The 27,981-nt window shown below is 47.0% G+C and overlaps 1 protein-coding gene across 1 annotated transcript in view; it reads right to left on the reverse strand.

Annotated features, from left to right (window-relative positions):
* Positions 1 to 223: 223 nt before the first annotated feature.
* SFRP1 (secreted frizzled related protein 1) overlaps positions 224 to 27,981 on the reverse strand; it is a 40,311-nt gene continuing 12,553 nt past the window's right edge. Inside the window, exon 3 of the mRNA XM_047090367.1 lies at positions 224 to 546. Coding sequence (XP_046946323.1) covers positions 224 to 546 — 323 coding nt within the window. The remainder of the gene's footprint in view (positions 547 to 27,981) is intronic.

Consider the following 27,981-nt stretch of genomic DNA (forward strand, 5'->3'; position numbering starts at 1 on the left):
TCCTTACCTGGGTATGCGGCTTTAAATACTGGCGGTACTGGGGTCTAGAGCGTGGCTATGGAGGGGAAGGAGTGGGAAAGCTGCCAGAGCAAAGCCAGCTGGATTACAATGTCCTCTACCAACCGAAGGGGCAGTGAGCACAGACCTCCAGGCTCTAGGGTTGTATGCTCAGCCCCGCCCCTCACCCCAACCCACAGCTCCCTCCCCACCCACCCAGGGAGAATCACTTAAAGACTGATTGAAAAGTGGGGCATTCATGATTTTTCATTTTCTTCATGAAGTTTTTGAATTCCTTGTTTTTCTTGTCCCACTTGTGGATTGCCGTCAGCAAGTACTGGCTCTTCACCTTCCGGCCCATGATGAGAAAATGGTGGCTCAGGTTGTCCAGCTGGTGGCAGGGGCAGTCAGCCCCATTCTTCAGGTATAGGACAAGCTTCTTCAGTTCCTTCTTCTTGATGGGTCCCAGCTTCAGAGGCTTCTTCTTCTTGGGGACAATCTTTTTGTCGCCATTTTCTTTTTTCACTTCTTTTATTTTCATCCTCAGCGCTAAAGACCGTGCAGGCAAGGTTGGGGAAGAGGAGAGAAGGAGGGAGAAAAAGCATTTTAGAACCCAGCTTTCCGTCTGAAACAATAACCCAAACTTATGGCTCAGGGGGGAGATGAAATGAAAGGCAACTGGCAAGTCAACGAAAGAGGCAGTTTTATAGGTAAGAACCAAGGTCTCAGTTAATTTTCAAGTTCTGAGTCTGCCCCCTAGTTTTGTGGTGTCTAATGGTAACTCAGTAGTTGCCCTGGGACACCATGAGATTCTCAAGTAAATTTTCAGAACCAAATGATATTTCTCTTTTTTAAAATTCAGTGACTCAAAATATCCTACAGTGCTTTAAGAGAAGAAGGGAATCATATAATTGAATATAATCCACATAATCTAAAGCTATAGACCTCAGGATTCAAAGAAAAATTTTACCCGGAGGTGGTTTTTTTTTTTTAAGAGAAAGCCATTGGTTTAGTTTTTTAACATCCACGGGACCTAAAATTCCTCAAAAGTTGGATCCTATAAATAAGACTGACAAAATCTATGTGTGCACATGTGGCAATAGAGAAATTAAACAGCACATCGAATGGTCATGCTTGAGTGCATCAAAAATCAGTGTCCAACTTCTGCATTGGAGAAATCATAGTCCCTACCACTGTGCCTCTAGGGAGTTCTGACAGCAGGTACTGCTGATGTTCTGTCAACCACAAAGCAACTACTAACGGGTGCCACTAATGCTTCTTTCCACTGGGTAGACCCACACAGAATCAAACTCTGCTTTGAGCTCTTGACAGATTAGAGCAAGTCCTGGTGAAGTCTTGACAGATAAATCCACGTGATGATCTCTGAGTCTAATACAGGACAAGGGCTTCCCTTCCTCAGCACCGCTATCTGCAGGAAAGGAAAGAGCCCATCCACCGTGTCCGCCTTATCTTTTCCTTGTCTCTACAGACCCTGAGTTAACATTATTTTAATGTGAATGTATGGACAGGAAATTTAGTGAAGATAATTAAATTCACGTGGAGGCATTCTGCACTTGATCTTAGCCAAAAGGCCGAGAACCGATGCGTGGAGGCATTCTCTAAGATGTAAATGCACTAAAAATATGGTGCCACTATGACACTCAACTCCCCTCTCAGGTTGGCCAGCCCAGATATTTACCAAAGGAGATGAAAGTCATTTTCTAGATGCTAGTCACCAGATAATTTGTGCATCCTCTGAATTCTTCTAACTTCAAAATTAGCAAGCCTCCTCTTTTTCATGACTTGAAACTCCCACCCAGGCTCCATGAGGAAAGGCTTGAATGTGAACAGAATAACAGTAGTTAACAATTATGAGAGCATATGGCATGCCAGGAAGTGTGCTAAGTATTTTCCATGAATTTCCTCAATTAAACCTAACAACTCCATGAGGAAGGTATAATTATTTTCCCCATTTAATAGATGAGAAAAGTGTGGTGTAGGGGGTTAAGTTAACTTGGCCAAAGTTTCTAATCCTCAATTTAAACCCATGTCTTAAATGTGCACTTTTAATCACCATGCAGTCCATGCTGACTCTATGGCAGCAAAATTCTTCATAATGAACCCCATATTTAGAGGACCGGCGAAATGGATCAAGAAAATAGGGGAGAAGAGCTCAGACTCACTTCCTGGTTTCACCCACATTTCAAAACGACTTCGTTTACAAAATGGTAAAAGAGTTTCTCCTGGTTTAAACAGACTGCTGTAGCAAAGGCTTTATTATTCAGTATTTACTTGATTAAAAAACACACCCTTGGCTAACCCAAGAATAAGAAGGAGAGGGGAAAATCCTAGGAACAAACCTTTAATGAATGTGTCAAAGTCAGTAAATTAAACCCACTCCCACTGCTTTCTTTTCTTTACAAAAGGAGTTCCAGATTTTGCAGTCTACTTAACCTCATATAATACCCTAGGCCTGGTATCCCTTAAGAAATGCCTCACTCCCAAGGGCAGCAGAAGGTTCAGGAACTGGGCACTAAGCAGCAGAAGACTCTTGCTGAGGATTAACCTTGACCTTTCAGGCTGGTCCAGGCTTCCCAGCACACATGGAAGTGAGTTGAGCACAGCTTCCCAATGAGTTCCTTTCTTTAAGCTCTCCCTGACCCAACCGGCCACTGCCCAGTGCTTCTGATTATGCTTTATTCCTACCCCCACTGCAGACAGGTTGTATGGGGACCAGCAGGCAGGAGTGTGGCAAACAGAAAGCATAGAAACTACCTGTCCAGGGCTTCACCCCAGACATGCCCACACAGGCCTACACTTGGGTTAGTTTGTTGGCTTACAAACTTTGTGCCTGGTGGTTCACTTGGGAAAAGACTTCAACTGTTCTGGTCTGTGGCTTGCTGCAGGAGGAAGGTTCTCAGTGGAGTTCAAGAAGGAACCAGGAGGAGGAGACTCACTGCCCAGGCCTAGGGAAAGTCAAGTTTCCATCTTGGCCTTCCCCTCTGCAAAACAGAGAAAACAGGACTGGGGGAAACCACTCATCAAAGAAAGGAATACTACGGGAGGAGAAGGCAGTAAGAACAATTCTGCTCCTTTCACGAGACCCTTTAAATAAGGTGGCCCCAAGGTATTAGGTGAATCCCAAGCTACTTCCCAAAACCTAAGGCTGGCAACCAAGCATTGCTGTAGAAGCGCCGGAATGCATCAACAGCAGATATGAGTGCATGCCCCAGCTGACAGTGTGGGCACCTTCTTTTCTGCAGAGAAGTGAGCCATCATTTTTTGAGTGCCGCACTCCACAGATGAGCACAGGGTAGGCTGCTTATGTGCAGCGCCTTATTTCATGCTCACAGCACTCATGCTAAGAAGGCATCATTACTATTTATCACAATCAAGGAGAAGGACTCAGGTCAAGTAATGACAACACAAAGCCACAGTATGTAAGAGAGATAGAATCAGAATTAAAACCCACACTTAACCCCAAAGACCACACTCTTTCCTATTATACCATGACTGGGTTTAAAATGATATTGCTTCAGTGGAAACTATTTCACTCTTTTGATTTGTGTTGCTTTTAATCACAACTCAAATCAAAAATTAATGTTCCTTTGCCATGACCGTGTAAAGGAATTTAGTTTACATAGGTGGGGGGACACCGAGGGGAGAGGGGAAATCAAATGATGGAAATGTGTTATGCATTAGACTCTTTATTTCTTGCCATTTGGCTCAGTTTCTTTTTTGAGGTGGGGAGAGTAAGGAAGGAGGAGGCACATATGGCCAGAAATTACTAACATCTTTCCATCTTTTAAGGGTTTATTTTAGGGATGCAGATTACCAACAATGTTTGGATAGGCGATTAGCCGGCCAAGGTTGATTTCCCTGTGCCTTGTGGATATACGCACAGCCCCCCACCATACCACATCCAGGGGCTTCTGACACAGGGGTGGGTGCTGGCCCAGGAGCAGCCTGGAATGGATCACCACTTCCTCTTCCCCTACCCGGCCTCCACTACACAGAGGGTGCCTGAGCCCCAGAGATTCACCCATAGACTGTGTTCACAGTTTGCAATGCAAATGGTGGTGTGGGCAGGGAGGAGAAGCCAAAGAGGCAGCAGCTGGGGCACTAGACAGAGTACTGGGTCCTGGGTTCTAACTGTGTGACCACAAAATCTGGTTTCTGCCCTCTGAATCTCAGTTTTCCGTCTGTAAAGCATACGGTGCTGACTGCTGGCCTTGCAGCACTACCATCCAGAGGTCCCATGTGGGTCAATGCTGGGGGTCTAGCCAACCTCATCTCTAGGATTCCCCATGCTGTGCACAGTCTTCTCTTCCTTCATTGTGTGCCCTTCTCACCCTGGGAAAAAATGCTACAACTACCTCCAGCCCTTGATCTCGGCTACCTGTAACACCTGGACCCCAAACTAAAACAAAACAAATAAACAAAACACCTTAGTGTTTTTTAGCAACAACTTCACATCTTCTGAGAGTAGAATATTACTCCTACCTCTCACCTTGCTGGTTGGTCACTGCCAGCAAGAATTCAGAGACCCAGAAACTTGGAAAACCCCAGGTAAGGTTGCCACTAGGGTTCATCTGGGTCTTTCTGATCAATATTAAAATAAATAATCCCTTATGTTCAGGTAGACATTTAAATTTCATCCCACTTTTAGTTACCCGAAACCCTATTTTTTGCTCCCAAATGATACTTCTTTGGTAGCTTCCCCATGAAGCTTGGCCATATTTCTGAGGCTAAAATGAGAACAGGAAACTTATTACATCCATTGCAAACCAACACTCTCTTCAAAACCACCTCTCCGTCCTGGCCCTCTAATGCTAATGGTGCCACCATTAGTCCAATTACCTCAACAGGGTGCTGGGGTGTATGGCAACCCTTGGCTGAGAGCCAGCCATTCATACAACCAATAACGTGGAATTGCTGCTGGAGTGCAAGGAGGATTTGATGCAAAAACTGGAAAAGGGGCTGAGTTAGGAACCAGATCCGTGACTCAGCTGATTACAATGAAGGGAAAAGAGAGAAGGAGGGCCCTCAGCGAGCACCATCATTAGGGAGAGAGGACGTGTTATTGTAAAAGTAATCAGAGGCGCAGATGGAAAACCAGGCGGCCAAGTATCTCAGAAGGCACAGGGGGAGGGCATTTCAAATAGAGGACATGCTCCTCCATCCCAAATGCTGCAGTTTAAGCATTAGTGTGAGGTGAGATCACTCAACTTGGTGACTTGGGGTCACTGGTGGCCTATGGAAGGCACAGATCCTGATCCGAAGGGGTGGGCGTGAATTCCAAAGAGCTAAAAACCACTGGGAAGTGAAAAGGAAAGGTATGCCATACTGGCAACCACCATGCTTCTGGAATGTTTGTGAAGAGTTACCACTGGCTACTTCTAGCCAAACATATTAGATTGAGCACACACAATCATTTCCATTCCATTCTGAAGTCAGTTTAAAATTAAAGTAAAAAAAAAAAAAGTTATAAACACATGCAAGAAAACAAGAACATATCAGCATGCAGTATAATGGAAAGCAAATGGATGGTGAAACCTGGCTTCACAGGGAGAAGAAAAACTGAAGCTTAGCAGCTTACAGATAGGGGTGCCAGTAACAAACAAGCCAGTCCACACCGCAAGACCCAGAAATGCTCATGAATTGGGGCCACTGGGTATTTCTGACCTCAGAAATACAGTTAAAAAAAACTGTATTAAGTATAAAAATTGGTTGTCTGTAGAAGGACACTCAGGTCCGCTAGGCTTGGGCCATAAATCTGGTAACAGCCCCTCACCAACTCCAGCAACATCCAAAAGGTTGATTCCAATAGAATGTGTGAACCAGAAGACTCTGGGCTTAGGCATACCAGACACGAGGGAAGGGCAAGGTGGCGAGGCACTGCACTGAGTCCAAAGGAGTAAGTGAAGTCTGCACAATAAATGGTGAGTCCCTCAGGTCTTAGAACCCTGCATTTATATCCTCCAGAGAGGAGTGAAGGGTTTCTATCTAAAGAAACTAGTAGCCCTAAAGAAAAGACCTACAGCGCTCCTACCAACAAAACTCTCAAACGAGGCCCAGCAAATCACAGGTCATACATGCACACACAGAGCTTCCAATGTAATGCTTCACTCTTTGAATGGTCAGCCAAAGGTCAGCAAGCATTTAAGCAAAGCCTCTAAGGGCAAACAACAGAGACCAAAACATACAAACTAAACAAGAAAAAGAGAATTCAGAGACAACAGAGACCACTTAGGGGACACAAACCTTTTACGAAGATAATATTAGATAAGACATTGTATTCATAAAAGCAGAACACAAAATTTTTAGAAGAAACATTCAGAGAGGTGCCTGTGTGGCTCAGTCGGTTGGGCATCTGACTTCGGCTCCAGTCATGATCTCAAAGTTTGTGAGTTCAAGCCTCACGTCGGGCTCTGTGCTGACAGCTCAGAGCCTGGAGCCTGCCTGCTTCGGATTCTGTGTCTCCCTCTCTCCGCCCACCCCCCCCCCCAAACTCATGCTCTGTCTCTATCTCTCAAATATAAATAAACGTTAAAAAAAACTTAAATAAAAGAAAGAAACTAAGAAACATTCAGAGAACAAAAAGAGTATTAGGAAATTTAAAACATAACAATGCTATACAAGTGCTTTAAGACGTGGTTGAAAACAGTTTCCAGGGAAGCCAAACAAAATGACAAAGAGTTGGGAAATAGGAGACAGGAAGATGACACAGAACAAGAGAGAACCAAGAAAACAGATGAGAGAAATACCAAAGAAATCATACACAAAAATTTCCAGAAATAAACATGAGTTCTCAGATTAACAGTTACCCAGCTCAACAAATCATGACATTTAGAAACACCAACATAAAGAGAATGTTTACAGTCCTCTAGAGAAAAAGAGATTATACATCAAATACAAAGGATCCAGCAATCAGAATGGCATTGGATTTATCAATAGCAACCCTAGAAGCTGGAGGATAACGGATCAATGCCTTTAGAATTCCCCAATTCAACACCGAGCCAAGCTATCAATCAGTGTATGCGTGCAGAATAAAGACGTCTTCAGAAGTTCGATCATTAGAACAAAGTTGTCTTCCAGAGATCTTTTCTTGGGAAGGTACTCCATGATGCATTCTACAAAAGTGCAGAACAAGACACAGGATTCAGGAAACCAAAGATCTAACATCTGATAAAAGCAATGGAAGTCTTAAAATGATTTTTCCAGAATGACCATGTGGCAGGCCTGAAGCTCAATCAGTCCACACTGAAACAGGAGGAAAGAGGGCTCAGGCAAATTACCTGCAGAAAAGTTCGAGGCTGAATTCATACTATAAACATTAAGAACTGGGAAAATAAAATGAGACAATTGCTATCTCAAAGGAAAAAAAAAAGGTACAAAAGAAAGGAAATACAAATGCAGTATAGTACATGGCTCAGCTGGGGATCATATTTATTTATTGTAACAAATTAATCATTGAGTATTAATTTAACTGAAAATGTGATATAATTCTACCATACAAAATGGGGAGAAGTGGAGATATAAGACAGATAAATCTTTATCTTCAATAATAATACAATATCAATAATTATTCAATAATACAAAATCAAAAAATAATGTCTAAAAATTAAAGTTCAGAAATGATGTCTGAAAAATAAAATTAAAATTCAGAAATAAAAGTAAGACACATAAATCTTTGTCTTCAATAAAAAAAGATCAGTAATAACTAAAAATTAAAATGAAAAATTATTTACTGACCCCATTTTGCTAAATATCACAAGTAGCTAAATTAGTTGGAAAATATTCCCTTTGGGTTGTAAGAATTAGTGGTGGGAAAGGCATCAGGCAGAGGTTTTGTTAGAAACATTTCAATACCATGACTTTTTAAATTGCATTTATTTTGACTCAAAAAAACTTAAGCTTTAAAAAGGCCTATAGTCTAATAAAGAACTTAAAAGTATATAAACTCTAAATCAATCCCAAAACTGTGAGATCTTAAAAGAAATGCAAAGATTACATTTCTAGGTCCTCTACTCTCCATTCAACCGAGGGAGCTTGGCATTAGTTAGGGCTTCTCAAGGGCTTTGTTTGAATAAGAGCTCTGCTCCTTGCCTCTCCACCCAGAGCTCCCTGCTGTATTCCACAGTTCCTCTGAACAGGAAGTAAGAAAGCAAAGGGGGTGCATGGGGTCCTGGCAGATTCTAGGGGCAGTTGGGCAATGACAAATCATCCCGGGGCAGGTAACAGACCACACACCCTGACTCCTTAGTAACTCGCTTTTTGTCCTCGGTTACTTTCTCCTGTGGAGAGGGCTGAAGATCCCAGTAGATGGTTTGAGGAGCAGGGGGTAATACTGGAAAACTGTTTACAACATGACCTGTTACCAGCCTCTTGAATCGGGAAGGCCCACAGATGGGCACCCCATGTAGCAGCCCGGTGGGCTTGGCTTACACCCCTCCTCTAAATGGAAAAGCCTGTTCAGACAGCAAGACTTCACTAAGCAGTAATGACAGAAAGGACCTGATTTCTACTTCCCAGCCCCATTTTCACAAATATCTCAGGTGGACGACCCCAAGGCAGCAAGTGCAATAGTGCAGATGAGATTTGTTAACGGCACTGGGTAAGGGATTGGCTGTGAGAAACCACAGCCTCCTTCCAACATGCAGTAGAGGGTCTGGGCACCAGGGCAAGCTGACCCAATGAGTCCTACTGACAAAGACCCTGCAATGGAGGCTTAACAGACCTCTCTGTTTCCTGCAGGAGCCGGTGTTTGGCATCATTAATTCATTTAGCAAAGAAAGAGGCTTGCACTTGGTCACAACAACTCAGACTCTGTCCCCTGACCACAAACCACACGCTGAACACTTACATGCATTTTCTAACTATAGGACATACATTACCAAACACAACGATTGAAAGCAGCTTTCTTTTTCTCTCATTACAAGAAAACAATAGATGTAGAAAATGCTCCTGAGTGACTTATTTGAGGCAAATTATTTACTTGAATTTGTCCTGGTTTTTGGACCCCAAACGTCTTGGGGAGGTTGGGAGTGGAGGCAGCAGACAGGAGAGAAGAGTCTGCAGCTTTCGGGACCCTCCTCATCACCCACACAGAAACACACACACAGCACACCAGCACCCATGTCAGCTATCCGGAATCCCTCTGCCTAATTGCTTGATTTCATGGATTGTGTTAAATCCCCACTGATTTAAGCTAATGGTACAAAATGAAAACCCCACTTTGAGAGCAAAGAGTTGCCTGGTGGGGTTTTATTTGGGGAGACGTGTGCACTGGCAGCCGTGGCAGCAGGGACACGGGCCTCAGAGTGGGACAAAGAGGGGCTTTGGCCCTTCTCCTTCCCAGTAAGCCCTGTAGCCCTCCTCCCCATCCCCAGGCAGGGGGCAGAGGAGAATGGGAGAATTGCTTAAATGCAGTCAATCATTAGGATTGATTGAATCTTGGCTCCAAGTCCATGCAAACCTGCCAAGGCAAACAGTTTTTCCTGCCGCGAGGTCACTGGGTTTCCATTCCTCTCCATTCCAGCCTGCCGTGTTTGCCTAAATGGCAAGTTGGAGTGTGGAATGGTCTCTTGGAATAAAAAAGATGGGGAGTGGGTCTGAAAAGCCATGAGCTTTTCCCAGCTCTGAGAGATATTTAAGAGAAAGCTCCTCAAACTTTAGTGTCACCAGAATCACAGAGGACTTGTTAAAAATGCAGATTGCTAGGGGCCCCTGGGTGGCTCAGTGGGTTTACGTGGCCAACTCTTGGCTTCGGCTCTGGTCACAATCTTGAAGTTTCATGGGTTCGAGCCCCACATTGGGCTCTGCGTTGACAGTGCAGAGCTTGCTTGGAATCTTTGCTCTCTGCTCCTCCCCCACTCATGCTGTCTGTGTCTCTCTCAAAATAAACTTTAAAAGAAGTTTTTTTTAAAAAACTCTGCAGATTGCAGAGCCAGTTTCTGATTTAGTAGCAATAGGATGGGGCCCAAGAATCTGTATTCCTTAAAAGTTCCCAAGTGATGTTAATGCTTCTGGTCTGAAAGGATTCAAGGGTAAGGATAGGGTGGGGTCTTTGATTTGTCACCTTGGTTGTTCACAGCGGTGCATTCTGGGGATTCTTTCTTGGCTGGTGTTTGCATATCCTGGAGGCTCGACATACTCTATGCCCTCCAAACTCACGGAAGTTCTGGCTGAGGTCAACAAGTTCAACATGGATATGTCCGAGACCCAGCTGACCTTGAGCAAACTGATCCAGCACCATTTTCAGAATCACCAAGGTCTTTGGGGCCCCGATCTTCAGAGGTGAGTCTTGCAAACACAAAGGCTTTGGTAGCAAGAGACAGCACATCTCAATGGAAAGGACTCTAGCTTCTGGTTCAGACTCCATCGCTAACTTTTTGTATAAACTTGTGTAAATCACTTTACTTCTCTGGGTCTTCATGAGGCCACCTGGACCAATTAACCTCAGTTTCCTTTTAGCACTGGCAATCTTGCTAAGTCATCATACTTCCTTTCTCTGTCTTGAAAGCCAATATAGAAACACCAATCAACCAAGGGAAAGTACCTTCTATCTCAACATGGTAACCATTGCCCTCACCTGCTTACATCATGTGGGGACCTCGCTTCAATTGACAGTAGTCCAGGCCCACAGTGAACACATTGGCTTGAGAGTCCAACCCTCATTGCAAAGTTGTCTAAACTGAAAGATAGCCCCAGGATACAGCAGATGGAATATAGTCCATGACAGTGTAATAGCACTGTATGGTGACAGATGGTAGCTACACTTGTGGTGAGCATAGCATAACATATAGAGAAGCTGTGTCACTCTGTTGTATGCCCAAAACTAATATAACGCTGTGTGTCTACTATATGCAAATAATTTTTTTTTTAAAGATGGCTCCAGATTATCTGACACACTCCAAGCATGGTCGCCGACAGGTCTTCATGCTATCCCATCTCACAGATGGGAGAAGAGACCTAGGGTGTACCCTGACCCCATGGCTGCCCCTGGACACTTGGTTGGGATATATCTGAAGAAGGTGTGAGTCCAGTGCCTGTGGCAACTGGGGCAGGCCCACCTTAGCTCTTATCCCTTTACTGTTCTCTCAGCTAATCTCTCTAAAGGCAGGAGGTGTACTTGAAGCAAAATTCATCCTTTTTCTACCCATCCTTCTGGCCAAGCTACAGTCCATCTTCTCCCTGAAGCCTCCCCATCCCGGTCCAGCTTTGACCTTCATGGCCCTCCCTGTGTGAACCATGATTCAGCATAGCATGATAATTACCCATGAGTGTGCCTTACCTGCCCGCATCCCCACTGTGAATGCGTGCAGCGCAAGGACCACATTCATCTCTGTTCATTGACTAGTGTCATGCCTAACACATCAGAGAGCTCAAGCTAACATTTACTGGATATACGAATGAATAAAGAGACATCAACAGCACACTCACTGCCCTGAAGTTCACAGCCTCACTAGAGAGACTGGAATTATTTGCACAAACCTCTGCTTTAGCACTAATAACAAGAGCCACCACCAACAGTTATTGAACACTTGTCTGAGCCAGGCACTGGTCTAGGTGATTCTACACACATTAACTCCATGAAGCCTCTAACGACCCTATGAGGTAAATATTCTAATTAGAAGCAGTTTGCTGATTGGGAGGCAGAATGGTTAACGGGTCAATGGCAGAACCAGAATTTAATCCCAGGGAGTCTAGCTCAAATATGTGTGTGAATAATACCAGAAGGGAAACTAACTCTGCCAGAAGGGGTGGAGGCAAGGTCATTGTTCTGCAACGCCTTCGGCACAGGTGGTGCTCCCTGTGCACAAGCAGACCTCGAGTGAGGCCTGAGCAGGCAACCACAGCCCTCTGGGTCTATTTCTTCTCTTTAACATGCAGAGAATGTTCTCCAACAAGTTCATCCTGAACACTGTCCCTAAGAAATCCTAACAGAGAGGTGCCTTTGAAACTCTTGAATGGTACCAGTAATTAAGGTGATATTAATTTGATATAGTGAAACAGTAAGTAAGAGTCTCCACTTTTAAAGGGCCTAGAATGGGGAAAACTGTGAAGTAATTTTCAGAATGGAAAATACCTACAATCAAGAATTAACTGGAAAGAAGTCACTACACACAATTGTGCACATCAATGATGCAGGGGAGAGAAACATCCCAAATGTTAACAGTAGCTGTCTCTGGGTGGTGAGGAGATAGGTGATGTCAAACCTCTTTATATGCTTTTCACTATTTTCCAAGTTTCATGCAATAAATATGTATTTTATAATCAGAAAAAAAAAGTTTCTCCAAAAAAGAAGTAAGTCATATCAGGAAAAGATTTGGTCAAATAACATGTTTAAAATCTACAGTTCGTGACTCTGGCTCATCGACAGGTGTTCAGAGGTTACTCTCTGTTCCTTGTAAGAGGTTCTGCTGCCTCAGGAGGGGAAGCAGATTTTCACAGAAATCCCAGGAACCACCAAATTTAATGTCTATTAATCCTGTGTGCATTTGACCAGGATTTCCCAACCAAAAAAATTGTTAATTCCTGGCTATGCCATGAAGTTTCAATGGGTGGTCACCACAGAGATGCCCTGGTCATGGGGTGGAGGACCAACTATGTAAGTGAGCTTCCAAACCAGGACATTTTTGAGACAGAAAGAAGGTAATTGATCATTATGCCAGGACAACAGGAATAAACCGGGACCATCCTGGGCAAACTAGAATGTTTGGCCATCCTAGCAAGAAACTAGCCCATATGTAAAGAGTGCATGCATGTTTTAAAGATGTGACTGACAGGATGCCTGCCTGGCTCAGTCAGAAAGGCATGTGACTCTAGATCTTGGAGTCATGAATTCAAGCCCCACATTGGGGGTAGAGATTACTTGAATAAATAAAACTTAAAAAATGAAGATGTGACTGGCATGGAGCTGGTGGGGAGGAGTCTGGTGAACAGGAGGTGACAGATCCCCACCTTCTCCCTCTCTGGACTCCCAAGCCACCCAGCAGGTGCACAGGTCAGAGAATAAGGCATACTTTATCTAACCCAGGAGCTCCCAACCCTTCCAAAGTGGTGAAAGAGACAGCCCTGGCTGGGGGAAAACAGAGTCCAGTAGATACAGAACCATTCAGCTGGTAGGAACCTTTGACACAGCCATGAGTCCTAAGCCATTCCCTCAGTTTAGGGAGGAGACCAATGCCCAGTCAGTGATTTGAGGCACAAAGCTATTTGAGGTATAATATGCAGAACAGAAGACCCCTGTCCTGAGGTATCTTCCCTTCACTATGGCAAGCTGCTTTTCAGGTCTGAGGTGAGGGAATGTTCTCACTCAGGACTCACTGTACCCCCTTTTCCCTCTCAAGGGCATGCTAGGAATAAAAGGACTCAGAGAGGGAAACACCCCTCTGACCCATCACAGTCTTCTCCAAAGTACCAAGCTAAGAAAGCTCAAAAGACAGAGGCCAGTGTCCAAAATCCTTCATTCTGACCGTCATATGGTTTTGCTCTGAGGCAGAAACAGAAGCCTCATCTCAAGACCTGATCCCACCCCTCCATTGATATTACGTGCACTTACTCATTTACATTTCTGATCCTGCATATCTACCCAACTTTCTGCACTTCAATTTTCTGTTTCTTTTTTTCCCCACCATTCTAGTCTTTGTGTAAACAGCAGGGATACTCTGAAGACCTAGTCGCCCTAGCAACCTGCCCAACGGTGGCCTTTCACAGGTACCAAGGTCCAGCCCGAACCTACACCCCTGGCGCACACCTTCCCCATCCATGGGATCCGGAGCCTAAGAGGAGCCCAGGGTGCCAGGGAAATAAAGGCAGTGGGGATGCGTATGCCTCTCTGCCCCCAACTAAACTCCCTGCTGTTTCTTCAGGATTGACACTTACATGGCTGTGAAAGCTGTGGTCCCCTGGGGCAGCAGAGAAGGGACAAATAACCCCGGGCCCAAAGGAGACCCACACGAAGTCTGGTGTATAGGCAAAGACTCCAGGAACTGCAGAGACAGAACATAGCAAGTGCATTCCTACCCTTCAGGTGGCAAATGCCTTCTGGGTATTTACCAAGTTCTGGGCAAGGTCTTTCAACGTGCCCAAGTACTCTCCACATAGATGCATCCCTTCCTGCTGAGAACAATCAAAGTCCCAGGGGTTAGGGGCAATGACTCTGGCTCCAAAGTCCCTTTGGACAGTCCTGTGATCACCCAGTTCCCCCAACAGGTGTGCCCAGTACAGAGAGAGGGTCAGTAGAGTCCCCCTCTCCCCGCTCCCACCAAAAACACACTCACTTTGCCTAGTTCCTTTCTCTGGTTCTCAGTGCACCACCCAGAGAGCTAGGGGGAGGCCTCTGGGATTGTGCCCCAAGGGCATTCATCACACTACCCCCATCCCTACCCCCAATCATCCTCCCACACACACACTTACCCCCCAACTCGCATACAAACATAGAGCGCTTGCAGTCACTTCAGAACACAAAATGTTTAAGTTCATGGCTACCATCCAAAGATTTCAGATAAGTCGGTAAGTGGGAATGCATCTTGTCAACTGTGGGGTGCTATACAAGCACTAATACCAGTTTATATCTTTTGTGGACAGATGTGTACAAAGAGACACCATATAAACAAGAGCCACAGTGCCAATCCATAAAAAGTTGAGGATTTGCTGAGAAACTATTCTTAATATGGCATGCACGCTAGAGCTGATTATGATCAGTAGCCTGAGGGGCTGTGGGCAGTGGTCAGAGGAGCCGACACACCCGGTGGTATGAAGAATTGCATAAAGATGCAGGCTCAAGATCTAGGATCCCTGTGCAAAGCTGCTGACTGTTTTCTCGTGCTCAAGTCTACCCTGATCATGGTTCCTCCAGCAAAAGGCAGATACTGTGCCTACCGTTCAACCAATCTTTATTTTACTGAGCTGCTGGAGCAACTCATTAGAGAGCTTCTGAGCACTCAGTGCTGGGGCACTGCTTCCCAAGCACCTTCTGGGGAGCTAGCTGACTGCCCTCCATGTCTGCATCTGACTCTCCCAGGCTGGCTGCATGCAGATGTCCTCTGACCTCAGGTGTAGAACAATGTACCTCGTGGCTCTTGGTTTTCTGTGGCTCCACTCACAAGCATGCCTGTCACGTTAGAAAGTGGGTCTCATGACACCCCTGTCTCCAGCAGCTACACATCAGAGCCACTGGCTATTATGCCAAGCTGCTCCCTGCCTCCCAGTAACTACCAGGAGCCAGGCGGCAGCACGTGGGACTCAGCATCCCTTGGGTTACCATCTCATGCCTAGAATTTCCTCTATCAAGTCAGGCACTCCAGACTGACAATGCTTTCTTCATTGGAAACCCTTTCCAAGATTCACACATCAATAACCCACTGCGTGAAGCTGGCTTTGCTTCGTGTGGTTGCGAGTCCATAACGCCTCTGACGACCACTCTGTACTGTCATCTACCAAGTTTGCCTCAGGGATCCCTGGTACTGACTGTCAAGTGCCAGGACTGTTCTAAGGGTCCTATAGTTCATCTTCCCAGCAACCTAATGAACGAGGTACTATTATCATCCACCTTTTAAGACAAGTGGATTTAGGCATATAATTTCCCAAAAGACACCAGCTAGTAAATGACCTAGAGCCAGGATTCAATCTCAGGAAAGTTGGCTCTAGAACCCTGTAGTGAGTTGAATAGTGTTCCCCCAAAATTCATGTCCAACTGGAGCCTTAGAATGTGGTTTTGAAATGTAGTCTTTTGGGATGTGATCAGTTACACATGATTGTAACCTGATACCGGCCCAGGCTGCCCTGTTTGACTTCCAACTCTGCTGTGTGACCTTGGGCAAGTCACTTAAACTTTGGAGCTTCATCTTCCTCCACCTAAAAGGAGGGATAATAACATTTTCCATACATCACAGGGTCACTGGTAGGCTCAATATAAAAATAAGCTCGGGGCACCTGGGTGGCTCAGTTGGTTAAGCGTCCGACTTCGGCTCAGGTCATGATCTTGCAGTCCGTGGGTTCAAGCCCCGCGTCGGGCTCTGTGCTGACAGCTCGGAGCCCGGAGCCTGTTTCAGATTCTGTGTCTCCCTCTCTCTCTGACCCTCCCCCGTTCAAGCTCTGTCTCTCTCTGTCTCAAAAATAAACAAACATCAAAAAAAATTTTTTTAAATAAATACGCTCATGTATGAGAAAGCAAACTGTTCCTGTTACTTTTAAATCTCTACTGTTTGGAACATTTTTTTTTTTTAATTTTTTTTAACGTTTATTTATTTTTGAGACAGAGAGAGGCAGAGCATGAACAGGGGAGGGGCAGAGAGAGAGGGAGACACAGAATCTGAAACAGGCTCCGGGCTCCAAGCTGTCAGCACAGAGCCCGACGTGGGGCTTGAACTCACGGACTGTGAGATCATGACCTGAGCCGAAGTCAGACGCTTAACTGACCGAGCCACCCAGGCACCCTGGAACATTTTTATTTTATACCAGGTGAATATATTGCCATTTCAAAACTGAATTACATAATCAAAAATAAATTATACATTTAATTTATATATTCTGTAAGTAAGCATGTGTGTATAAATTAATGGCTTATACTTTAGTCATTCATTTGAACTTCTCAATTTTAAGCACCCCTCTGACTTTAGGAGAAGCAGAGTGGTGTAAATATAGTTTTCTACTGTGCTTAGGCCAAATTAACCCAAGCTGTACAATTTTGATTCATTCCCCTACAGTCTTTCAAGAAGCTCTCTGTAACTATGCACGATCTCATTCTTCTTCATCCCACTCCCAAAGACTAAAGACTCCAATGACTCCACAGATAAGAGCCCTGCTAAATTTAAATCCTTGCTTTCTATGATGTGACCTTTGACAACATGGATCCCCTGCCCTGCCCTCCCTCTCTTTCTGTCATTTATATTTCCATATCTTGATTTCTTGAATTCCAGGACACAGCCACATCTTTGTTACAATGAAAAGTATTTCCTGATGTGTTGGAATTAGAGAGCCTCCTGGAGGACTATCACATTTCTCTCCCCCTCTGTGTCCCCTAAAAAGTTTGTGGGTTCTCCACCTGAAATGGAAACAGAATGATCTTGAAGGCCCTCTCCTGGCAATATGTCAAGTCTTCCCGTCAGAGAGACCTGGTAGCTGGATGGGAAACTGAGGGAAACCATCCTTAGAAAGACGACATGCAGGCACCAGATGGCTTTTTTTCAGCCATTCTCAAGATTTGCTTAAAGACATTCCAATGGAAGGAATCAGAAAGTCAGATCAAAATCAGTAGCTGAGCTTGTAAAAACTTCCCAGATCAATACAACTTCTAGATGGAGGAAAAAATGCATTCCTCCAATTAGCTCAACTAATGCACAGAGTTGATTAGCACCTGTTTCTTTGCTCCATCCAGCCTATCACTGTACACAGGTGTCCCAGCAGGGCCAGAACACAAGTGGTAGCTGTGGTCACCATCCTCCAACCCCACCACCATTACCCGTTTGCAATTAACTTGTTACATGACTGCATGGAATTTTTTGGAGAAAATAAAACCCTAAGATCCTTAGTGGAACCCATACATAAACAGGCACATCTAGGGGAACTGCAAGGAGCCACATCACTGAGTGAAGATATGACGCCACTAGATATGTCCAGGAGGAGTGAGCGTGGCTCATTAGCCCTGACTCAGAAGCCGGACCTAAGGTAAGGAGGGAAGTGTGGCTCCAGGTATGGCCGTTGTGTGGATCAGCCACACTGTGGGGAAAACATGCCTTGTAAACACATCAAAGAGCTGCTCCACGAGAAGGTGTGACATCTTAGGGCCCAGGCACCCTTGCTGTAGGGCCTTTGGACATCTGGTCTCCAAGAGCTGGGAGCCTTGGCCTGACAATGGAGCTGGCAATGCCCGGGGATCACCAGCTCAGCCAGCAGCAGCAGGGACAGGTGGCCTGAGCCTGTGGAGACACACTCCAGGAGCCCTGCAATGGCAGTACAGGGAGGAGAGTCCCTGCAGAGCCTACCCCCAAAGTCTTTGGTGGGCAGGTGGAGACCACCAGTAAGTGCAGGCTAGCAGGTTAGCACAGTTTGGATGGAACTGTCACCATCTGTACCGAGAGGCTGCTAGGCCAGGGCACATCGGGTAAAGTCCCTGATGGTCCATCCAGGAAGAAAGTAGAGCATGAGTGTCTCATTGGATAATCCCAGCCCTTCATCCCTGAGGTCAGACACCCTGTCCCAGGTCCCGGGAACTTCATAACAGAGTGCGTGTCCCACGTGCCCCAGGAATTTGTAGTGGCCAAGCCAGTCCCCTCCAGGTCCCCTTCTCTTTCAGCCCAGCAGTCTGTGTTGACCAGTTTTCTATAATGAAGTTCACGGTAAGGCTTCCTATGAGGGGAAAGTTCTGCTCCATGGCCTGTGTGTGTGTTTAAAGAACACTAACTTGGGACATAGAAGAACAAATTCTTAGAGTGGACGGGGACCGAAGAGGCTGTCCAGCCACAATCTCGTCACAGAGTCTGGGAGGAATGAGAACTGTGGTCTCAGCTGTCAGCAGCTGGTCAGGTACTGGAACCAGGGCCACCAACTGCCTGTGGCCCACGTCTCCCATCCCCTAGTTTCCCAACACTTGTCCTTGTCGTTTCTGTCTCTTTGCACCCACCCTCTTTCAGAAAGATGACCCCCAGCCCCTCTGGTTCCAGCGCACGGGACCATGCAGCCTCCCTTCCCACCTCCAAATGCAAGCAACCCTCCTCTCACTATTTCAATGCCAGGATAAAATGCCAAACACTGGAAAACTGAGCTCCATCCGGGCTGAAGAAGTGCAACCCCAGCTCAATATCAGATAAGTCGTTTCCTGCAAGAAATGTGACTGAGCTGAAGGAGGAAAGCCGGGACCAGAGGCCCCTCCCCCAGTGCCCCACACTCTTCGGGGAGAAGCGAGGGGAGCTAGGCCTGGTCCTCGTTCTGGCCCAGGGCTGCCGATCAGATAAAACAGCAGGCTGCAGCCCAGCACTCCATCCCTCAACTCAGGAAACTTACTGAGCAATCTCGGGGCCTGTCCAGGTGAGCCCCTGACCTGCCTGCCTGTGAGGAGCATTTGGAGATGAGGCAGGGACTAAGACAGATGGACGGGCTCCCGTGAGTTCGCTTGTCAGAGAGCATGCCATCAGATCACACCCAGAGTGGGTGTCAGTGATCCCCCCGACCCCGGCCACTTCCAACGTAGCTGTCCACTGGTGTCCAGTGCCAGAGTTCCTTGGGACATGGGCCCAGCAGGACTGTCTGTGCCACGGGCTCCATAGAAGGAACAGGAAGCTTTTCTAGTGCAAGCTGTGTTTCTCATTCTAAGAGACGTGGAGGGCAAGGAAGAAGCACAGAGAGTTTGCAGCTGGCCCAGACTAGATTCCGCTTCACGAACCGACCCCCGAGGAGCATCGGGAAAGGGGGAGAAGGTGGGGATGATGAGCAAAAGAAAAGCGCTGAGTTCTTTGCTAGGCTCGCCTGCTTGCTACTTCAGGTAATCATTCAAAACAAGGAAATCTGCCAGAAGACACATTAAGTCTGTAAGAAAAGAAGGCTCCAGGCAAAGAGCTGTCAGTCACAGAGAAAAATCAACACAATCTATTGATTCTCCTTTCCCAGTGAAGGGGCAGCTTCGTGCTCAACCTTCTCCCTGCCCTCCCCCATCATGCACAGTTACTGTGAAGGCAAAAAAGGATTTTTTAAGAAGTCACCAGGAAAACTGATACCAGGGAGTGGGGGTGGACCAGATGGTTCTGCCGGTATGAAGGCAAGGGCAGAAGAGGGAGGCAGGAGAAGAGGGAGGCCCAGCCCGGGGTCTGCACTTCATTCCCAGTCTGCTGGACCTCCCTTCTGGCAATGGGAGGACCGCTCCCCAAGAGCCATGGCCACCCGAAGGCTCCAAGCCATCTGGGCTTCACCACAGGCACATACATCGGAATGACATCGGGATTGATTCTGCACACCTAGCAGTGTCCTTTTCCTTGCTGAAAAAGGGGGTCTACCCATGACTGAATAGAAATACATTTCCAAGGTGCTTTTTTCCATGTTGCTGGGTGATCTAATGAGCTGGGGCTCCAGTTTCATCCTCCACCTTCCTCAGGAAAATTATCTGACATGAGATGAGGAGAGTTCACCCACCGCAGTAAGATGCCATTCAGCCTTTGAACAGCTCCTGTGGTTGAGACCCCACTACCTTGTTGATCAAGGTTTTGTTTCCTCAACAAGCCAGGTTCTATCAGAGCTATGCAGAACACATCTTCCATTTGCTGGACCAGACAACCTCAGTTGTCTCTCCTCTACTGTCCTCCTGATACTTGTAGTCAAGAGGCGGACATCTTTAAACACACAGACTCGTCCATTTGAAAGAGGATCTGGGAAGAGAACTACCAGGCCCCTTGGAGAGTGGGAAGCATCCAACCTGACCCCACAACACCTAGGTGCAATGGCCCGGCAGCTCACTTTCCCCCCACTTCACATCCCCTATCTGCAAAAAATATCTGCCATCGCATCCTGGACCAAAGGTGTGCTGAACCCTCAGTCTGAATGCTGGCATCGGTGCAGGGGAACAGCATAGAGACTACCAATAAAAGTTACTCTTGACTGAAGGATAGAGGGTCCTAGATATGCCACATCTGCACCAGGGCCTGGCGTGGCCATTGTCCCCTCTTTGGGGGCCAGGCTGGCATGAAGTTTCAGGCCTAGATTTTCCAAGTGTCCTTTCCTACCCAGTGCTTTGGATTTCAGTCTTCAGTTAAGATTTGCTCCCCAGGAGCCCAAAAATGGGCTACATAAGCTATACTTTAAATAGCCTCCAAAACATAGGGTGCCTGGGTGGCTCAGTCAGTTAAGCATCCTACTCTTGATTTCAGCTCAGGTCATGATCCCAGAGTCTTGACATCAAGCCCCACATCAGGCTCTGAGCTGCTTGGGATTCCCTCTCTCACTCTCTCTCTCTGCCCCTCCCCCACATGTTCATGCACACTCTGTCTCAAAAATAAATAAACATTTTCAAAAATTTTTAAAAATTAAAACAAACTTCCAAATCTCTAAAACTTCTCTGAGAAAAAATATTACCATTACCATCCTGGTTCAGATTTGATATGTCTGCAAATCACATCCATCCTTCATTTTTTTTTTTTCTTTTTTAAGGAAAGCCAAATGTGGCTTTCTGTTATGAGTGCTTTAGGGAAAATATGGCTATGCCGGACATGCTGACAGCCCCTACTTGAACCAAAAGCCTGTCCTGGGGGCACCATGCAGAAATGTAAGATGGCACCTGTGACCAGCTGCCACAGAGTAACAGGCTGGATGTGAATTTGCACTTGTCATTTCCAGGACAGTCAATGCTTCAATACAGTCTCATGGGGTCTACACACCAGTTCTGACAAGTGTGCACAATTATCCCTGTTCGGCAAATGAGAAAATAACAGGACTTGGCCAATGCCTCATGGTAAATTCTGGAGCTGGAATTAGAATGCAGTTCTGAGGTCTAGAAAGCACGTGCACCAGGCTTCCAAGCTGCTTCCCCATCAGGCTCTCCTTTCCTGTGCAGGCGAGGAAGTTCCCATGCCCTCCATTCCTGGGTTTCTGAGGAGACCCCGGGAAGAACAAGAGCCCTGGGAACATGTGCAGGAGAGGGATCTCCATGTGGGACCAGTCCCCTCAGGAGAGGCACTGAGGTCAGGATGCTCAGCGGCCACCCAGGCCCTGCTGGGGAATGCTGATCCACAGTGCAACAATGCATTGCCCTTTGCAGTAGGCCTGTAGCCCCAACTCAACTCTGTAGTTAGGGCATCCAACTCACTTTCCCTCTGCTGTGCACTCTTAGATGCAGGCTTTGTTTCTGCAGGTGCCAAAGATGAGGGCCCAGGGCTCCCAGTGAACATTCCTGGAGAGTGGGGAGGCGCCAATAAAGACAACCAATCAGGAAACCACGTCAGAGTATTTGAGGGGAAAAATGGTACAATTTCAGAGCTAGAAGAAGCATTAGAGATCATGTCAGGTGATCCTTTGGATTTGCTTAAGGAAACAGGTCCAGAGACTTTAACGAACTGGCACGAGTCACAGAGCTATTAGGTGTCAGTGTTGGAATTAGATCCCAGGACTCTGGAAGTTGTTTTCCATCACATGACAGATTATCTCCTGCACAGAGTTTTTATTTTTGCTTTTTGGCAGCTGGGGAAACTAAGTCTCAGAGAGGTTGAGTGGCTTACCTGGGCAGACACAGTAGGTGGTAGAACGTAGAACGAGACCTCGGATTCAGGTCTGTATGACTCTTAAGGGTATGCACGCTCCTGCCAATACACTTTCAAAATTCTTGAGATTGCACCCTGCCCTTTATGACACTCCCTGCCGACCACTGGACTCTGCTAAGGAAGTAGCTCCTGCCCACAGAACCAGTGTTCTAAATGGACTTCTAGCAAACACTAGCACCTCAACAAAACAGGCCTCACTGGCATTTGAGGTAACAAACAAAACACCAAGACTACAGGGGTGTTCCCCAAGCTTACAAAATGGCCCTGGATTTGCACAAAGACGTGCTGTGGAGAAATCCCTCATGGACTGCCCTAAAGCCTTCCTGAAGTGTGGGACATCCTCTGCCTGTTCTCAAAGGCCTCCCTCCAAAGTGCCAGTGGGGAGAGGAAACTAAGTCTCCAGTGGAGACTTAGCACCTGGAGAAGCCAGAGTGGCTAAGAGGCCAGCTTCTCTCAGCTGGGCAAGGGGCCGACTGGCATGGCCAAGCCCACCAGGTAGACACGCAGTGCACACGCAGACATGCACACAGCTTGTACCCCATGGCCACACACATGCATCTACACCCACGCCTCAGATTTAGCCTTACACATGCAGACATGAGCGTACGCGTGCACGCACACACAAACACACACACACACACACACACACACACACACCACACACGCCCATCTGTGGCCTCTCCCCTTGTGCTTTGTTGTAGCTACAGCCCCTCTCACCTCCCTCTTCTAGAAAGCTCCAGACGCCTGAGCTGACCCAGCCCCTCAGGCCCTGGGTAATGCTGTTACCAGTCCAACCATTACGGGGCTGGCTCCAGAAGCACCACATTTGCTGCCCGCCTGGGCCACTAACAAGGTCTGGAGAGAAAAGTCAGGGCAGTTTATGACAGCTCCTAATGATGACTGCTCTTGGTAATGACCAGCTCGGCGGCGACCCGAGCACGAGCTGATTATGGGCTCTGGCTCCTGCTCCGCACTCCCAGAACAAAGGTTTCCCGGGGGCTCTGACCGCAGCACATGGCCCCTTCCCTGGCTGCCCGGGCCACGTGCTGACCTCATCAGGCCGGCCTTCGGGGGCTCCTTCAACTGGGTGGCCCAGAGCTGGTCCAGGTCCTGTGCCCTCTCTTAAGGGAGGTGGTTTGAGGGCCTCTTCTCTCGCCCCTCCTCACCCTTACCCAACAGACCCCCTCTCCAAAGTATCTCACTCTCTGATGCCTAAAGTTCTGCCATTAGCACTTCATTGCTTTGGATTACCAAGTACCTTCTCTTTCTGTCTCCTTCCCTACCCAAGATCTTCTTTTAAGATGTAAGTAAATGTAACATTTTAAAATAGGCTCCTGATGCCTCTCTATTGCCAACAAGACAAATGTTCCATTCTTTAGCATGGCATTCAAGGCCCTTCACAAACTGACTCTTGACTACTTTGTCAATCTCATTTCTAAATGTTTGCTTCCACCTACCTTATAAGCTAATGGCAAAAAGACTCACTGCTCCGCAATATGCAGATAATGTCCTACCTCCATGTCTGGATCTCCGCTAAGCCCTCTACATACAGTGTTCTTCCTATGCCCATCTCTTCAGCCTGGCAAACTCCTACCAATTCTGTGGAGGACAACAAAAGGTATCTCCTTTCTGGAGCTTTCTCTGACACCTCCCCAGGAAGACCCACTCCCTCCTGTGCTCCCACAGCCCCCTAGCTATTACAGAAACTTCAGCATATCATGACATGGTATTATGTGTATCTTTGTTTCCCTCTGTGTCTCCTCAGAAGGTAAGCCCTCTGAGGGCAGCCACCACATCCTAATCATCCCACCCAACCATTCTCAAGTGCACTAACCAGTGCCAACGCTGACATACAATACTTCCTCAATCCAGGCATTTATTAAACCTCTAACACTAGCATACCATTAGTTCACTGAGGCACCTCAAAGGCAGGAAATACCACATGGAGTAGCACAAAAGTGCTGGGTGCCAGGCCTGGGAGGCAGAACAGAAGCACCTTTAGGAAGCCCATGGCGAACTTGAAGCTTTGGCCTCAAGATGGCCCCAGAAATGGGGAGGGTGAGGTGCCCCAGTCTCCCATGAGCTCACCTACGGATATACCCCCACCTCCACCTCCACAACTCACCAGCTCCTATTCAGTCAGATAGAGGCATGATAAAGTAGGCTGTTCTTACCTCATCTGGTGGCTCTATGCAGGGCTTCTCACTTAGAATCCAGTGTAAAAGGCACCACAGGATAGAAGTGGGCCTACAACAAATCTCCCCTTGCCTGTACTTATCTGCACAGGTATGAGCTCTCTTCTGGCCAGCTACCTTCCTTGCCAAGAGATCACCTCAGAGTTCAGAAAACCTATGGGGAGGAAGAGGTGGTCTCTTTGGCTTTGACTATGGGACTCTCCTCTTCCCAGGCCCTGGGAAGAAATGATACAAACACTTGTGTGTACCCACTGGAATCTCCCTGCGTGTCAATCCCAAAATCAGCATACACAATACAAAGCATTAGCAAGGCCATGTACTCACTAGAAGCTCAACCACTGTGTGTTGAATTTAATCTGTGCAAGAGTGCATACCTTCTGCAGATAATTTGATTTGTGAAAGAAACACACACATACACACACACACACACACACACACACACCCCATACACCTGTTTTTAAATGAAGACGGTTAAGAGTAAAGACACTAGGGGCGCCTGGGTGGCGCAGTCGGTTAAGCGTCCGACTTCAGCCAGGTCACGATCTCGCAGTCTGTGAGTTCGAGCCCCTCGTCGGGCTCTGGGCTGATGGCTCAGAGCCTGGAGCCTGTTTCCGATTCTGTGTCTCCCTCTCTCTCTGCCCCTCCCCCATTCATGCTCTGTCTCTCTCTGTCCCAAAAATAAATAAACGTTGAAAAAAAAAATTAAAAAAAAAAAAGAGTAAAGACACTAACCTTGCAGACATCTGAGTTCCTTTGCACCCCTGCATCTTAGAAAAAAGGCGGTAACCCTTTCCATGGGTTCCACCCTCTGGTAGAAGCAGTCACGGCTTACATGGAAGTTAGAGGCTGCCCTCTTCAGCTGCCTCACTTTCCATGTCTCAGCACCTTGCCCACAGCAGACAGCAATACTTAATGACTGATCTCCTTTCCTCCTGTAGCTGACCCCCACCTGGGGGGGGGGGGTCCCATTGAATGGGTAACCACCATAACACACCAGCTCATTCTAACTGCAGCTCCCTGAGGAGCAGGCCCAGTGCTGGGGACCCCCCACCTTCCCAGTGGAGTACACAGGCATCCCAAAAGCCAACTCCTCCCATCACACTTCAGCGAAGCCTTTGCGTCTCCAAGTCTCTGGCCAGGGCTGAGTCCTAACACAGGATGCCGACTTAATTGCTAGAGCTGACAAATGATATTCTCTACTCATATTTGTTTACCTGAATTAGGTTCTGTCATTTAAGAATTACTATTTGTCTGGGGTCTTGACTCCTTCCCTGGCCCTTGTCTCCTGACACCAGGAATCCCTGTCTTTACTTTCTCCATTAATCTTGTCTGAAGTTAGAATACTCATCTCCTCTCATAAAGTTCCCTGAATTTCTCCAGCCCCAACAGAAGACCCTCCCTCCTCAAGCCTGAGAGTTGAAACTGCACATGAGAGCATCTGAAGTTACCAGAGAACACGGACAAACAAGCATGGCCAAGGAAGGGCCTGCCTCGTTCACCAGATTCCTGTATTTGTTGAGGACAAAACATCAGGTCCTTGGCCTAAAGTTAAGACTGAAGGAAGCCCTGAAGGACCACAGACAAGTCCCTGGGGCCAGGAGGTAAGCGTGGCGGGCTGGAGCCACTGCTGCACAGGGGGTGCTACCAGAGGGGACTCACTCTCCAGGTGCCAGCTGTCTCTGCATGTGCTGCCACCACGGACACAGAGCTAGAGAGTTCCTTCCACCATAAAGCCATTTCTGAAAACTGAATGGATCTGTTTTGGAAGACACACCAGTGTGAAGTGATTTTCAAAGGGCTCACAAAGACAAGACATCCGAGGTTCTTCCAGAGGGAGATGTCCTGGGAAGCACACTGACGGACACTCTGGCAAGAGAGAGCCCGAGAAAGCCGCCTTCGTCATCCTGCCTGAGTGACACCAGTGTAGGGAAGCGGGTTCCTCGTTTTCCCTACTGCCAAAGCACTACTTTGTAATCTCTTTACAACTCACAGACACCCTTTCAGAATTTGTAAATGACTTCCCTTAATTCCTGCCCTGAAGAAATACTCCTTTATTCCCCTAAATAAATTCCCCTAAATGCAAGCCAGGAAGCATCTTCTACCTGCACCCCAATCCCCAGAGAGCTGGCCCCACACACACACACCCACCCCTCTCACCCGGAAAGACCAACACCAGTCACTCTCAAGATTTAAACACAAGGGTGGATGCTCTCTCTGCACGTGAGCCCAGACCTCAACCCCAAACGTCCTCACAAATGACACAAACGTCATCTCTTCTCCTGGGTCCTTGCTTCCTCTCCCTGACCCACCAAGGAAGTTAGAATAAGACCTCAGTCTCAGGATCTAAGTCACAGGATGTGCCTAGGAACACCTATAAATGCAGTCCTGCAATAAGGACCCTGCCCAAGGCCAGGGTGATCTAGAAGCTCCAGACTCTGGGATCAGGACGGTCAGAGAACGAGCTGTTTATCATTCAGTAGTCCCTCCCTGAAGAGCCACTATAAACAATTACCACAATAGCTTCCTTTGAAAGACCTAGAAGGCTTTATTTCATCTCCTTTCTTTTCACTACCATTAGCTTATTCATTCAACCCTTCACTCAAACATGCCGTGGGCACTTACTACCGCGGCACCTACAGGGCCAGCTCTGTCCTCTCTATTCCAGACGGATCTCTCACCAGCAAGTAAAGCCAGAGGCCCTGGGGACACATCCGCAGCACTTTTTGCCACTACAATTCAAGCTCAGCAGAATTCACAAGGTGATTCCGCCCCCTGCCACCGCATCCTGGCCCCGGCTCCCAAATCATTCAACAGGCCCCCGCCCCCTGCCAATTTGGTACAACAAATGCCTCTTTTCCAAGAAACCTAAGCTGGCTGCTTCAGGTTCACCTCCCTTGTAACACATCACAGGCTGTTTGTGTGATGCTGATGGAAGCCATCCTGAGGCTTGCCCTCTCTGAACCAGGAAGCCCCCAGTGCCAGCGCTAAGTGGCACTGCAGTCCAGGGAGGCCCACACATGGGCCCTCCCAGTTCTTGCTCCAGGTCCTCAGGGCCATGGCGGGAGTGACAGTGCCAGTGACAGGCTGGGCCTCTTACACAGCAAAGCTATAGCTCAAATATTTATTGTATGTGTCTGGCTTTCACACGGAATTTGCAACCTGCCAGTTACCAGTGTTTACCTTGGTAGAAATTCACGGGAAATTTTCGTCTGAACAGGCCCAGAGTTTATTTTACTGCCAGATAAACAACTTTCTTTGATAAATCATCCGTGTGACAGTGTTCCTGAAAGACTAAACAAAGATTTCAAACGTAATCTATAGGCCTTTGAGAAGCCTTCCAAAGCTAATGCATGTTTAATTGGCTGCTCGAAGTAGGCTAGGGCAGGGCAAGGGCCTGACATTTCTTTGGCCATTTGTTCTCCTTTAAAAAAAAAAAAAACAGATTGGAGCTCCTGGCTCATTTCTGCAAAACTGGACGGAATTCACCAATATTTAAATGCTCACTCGCTTCTCTGAACACCGCCTGTTTTTTGGCTGGA

This window comes from Lynx rufus, unplaced genomic scaffold (assembly GCF_022079265.1).
Source record: "Lynx rufus isolate CCGP_SWC_20201006 ecotype Redwood Valley unplaced genomic scaffold, mLynRuf1.p SCAF_3, whole genome shotgun sequence".
Lineage (NCBI taxonomy): Eukaryota > Metazoa > Chordata > Mammalia > Carnivora > Felidae > Lynx > Lynx rufus.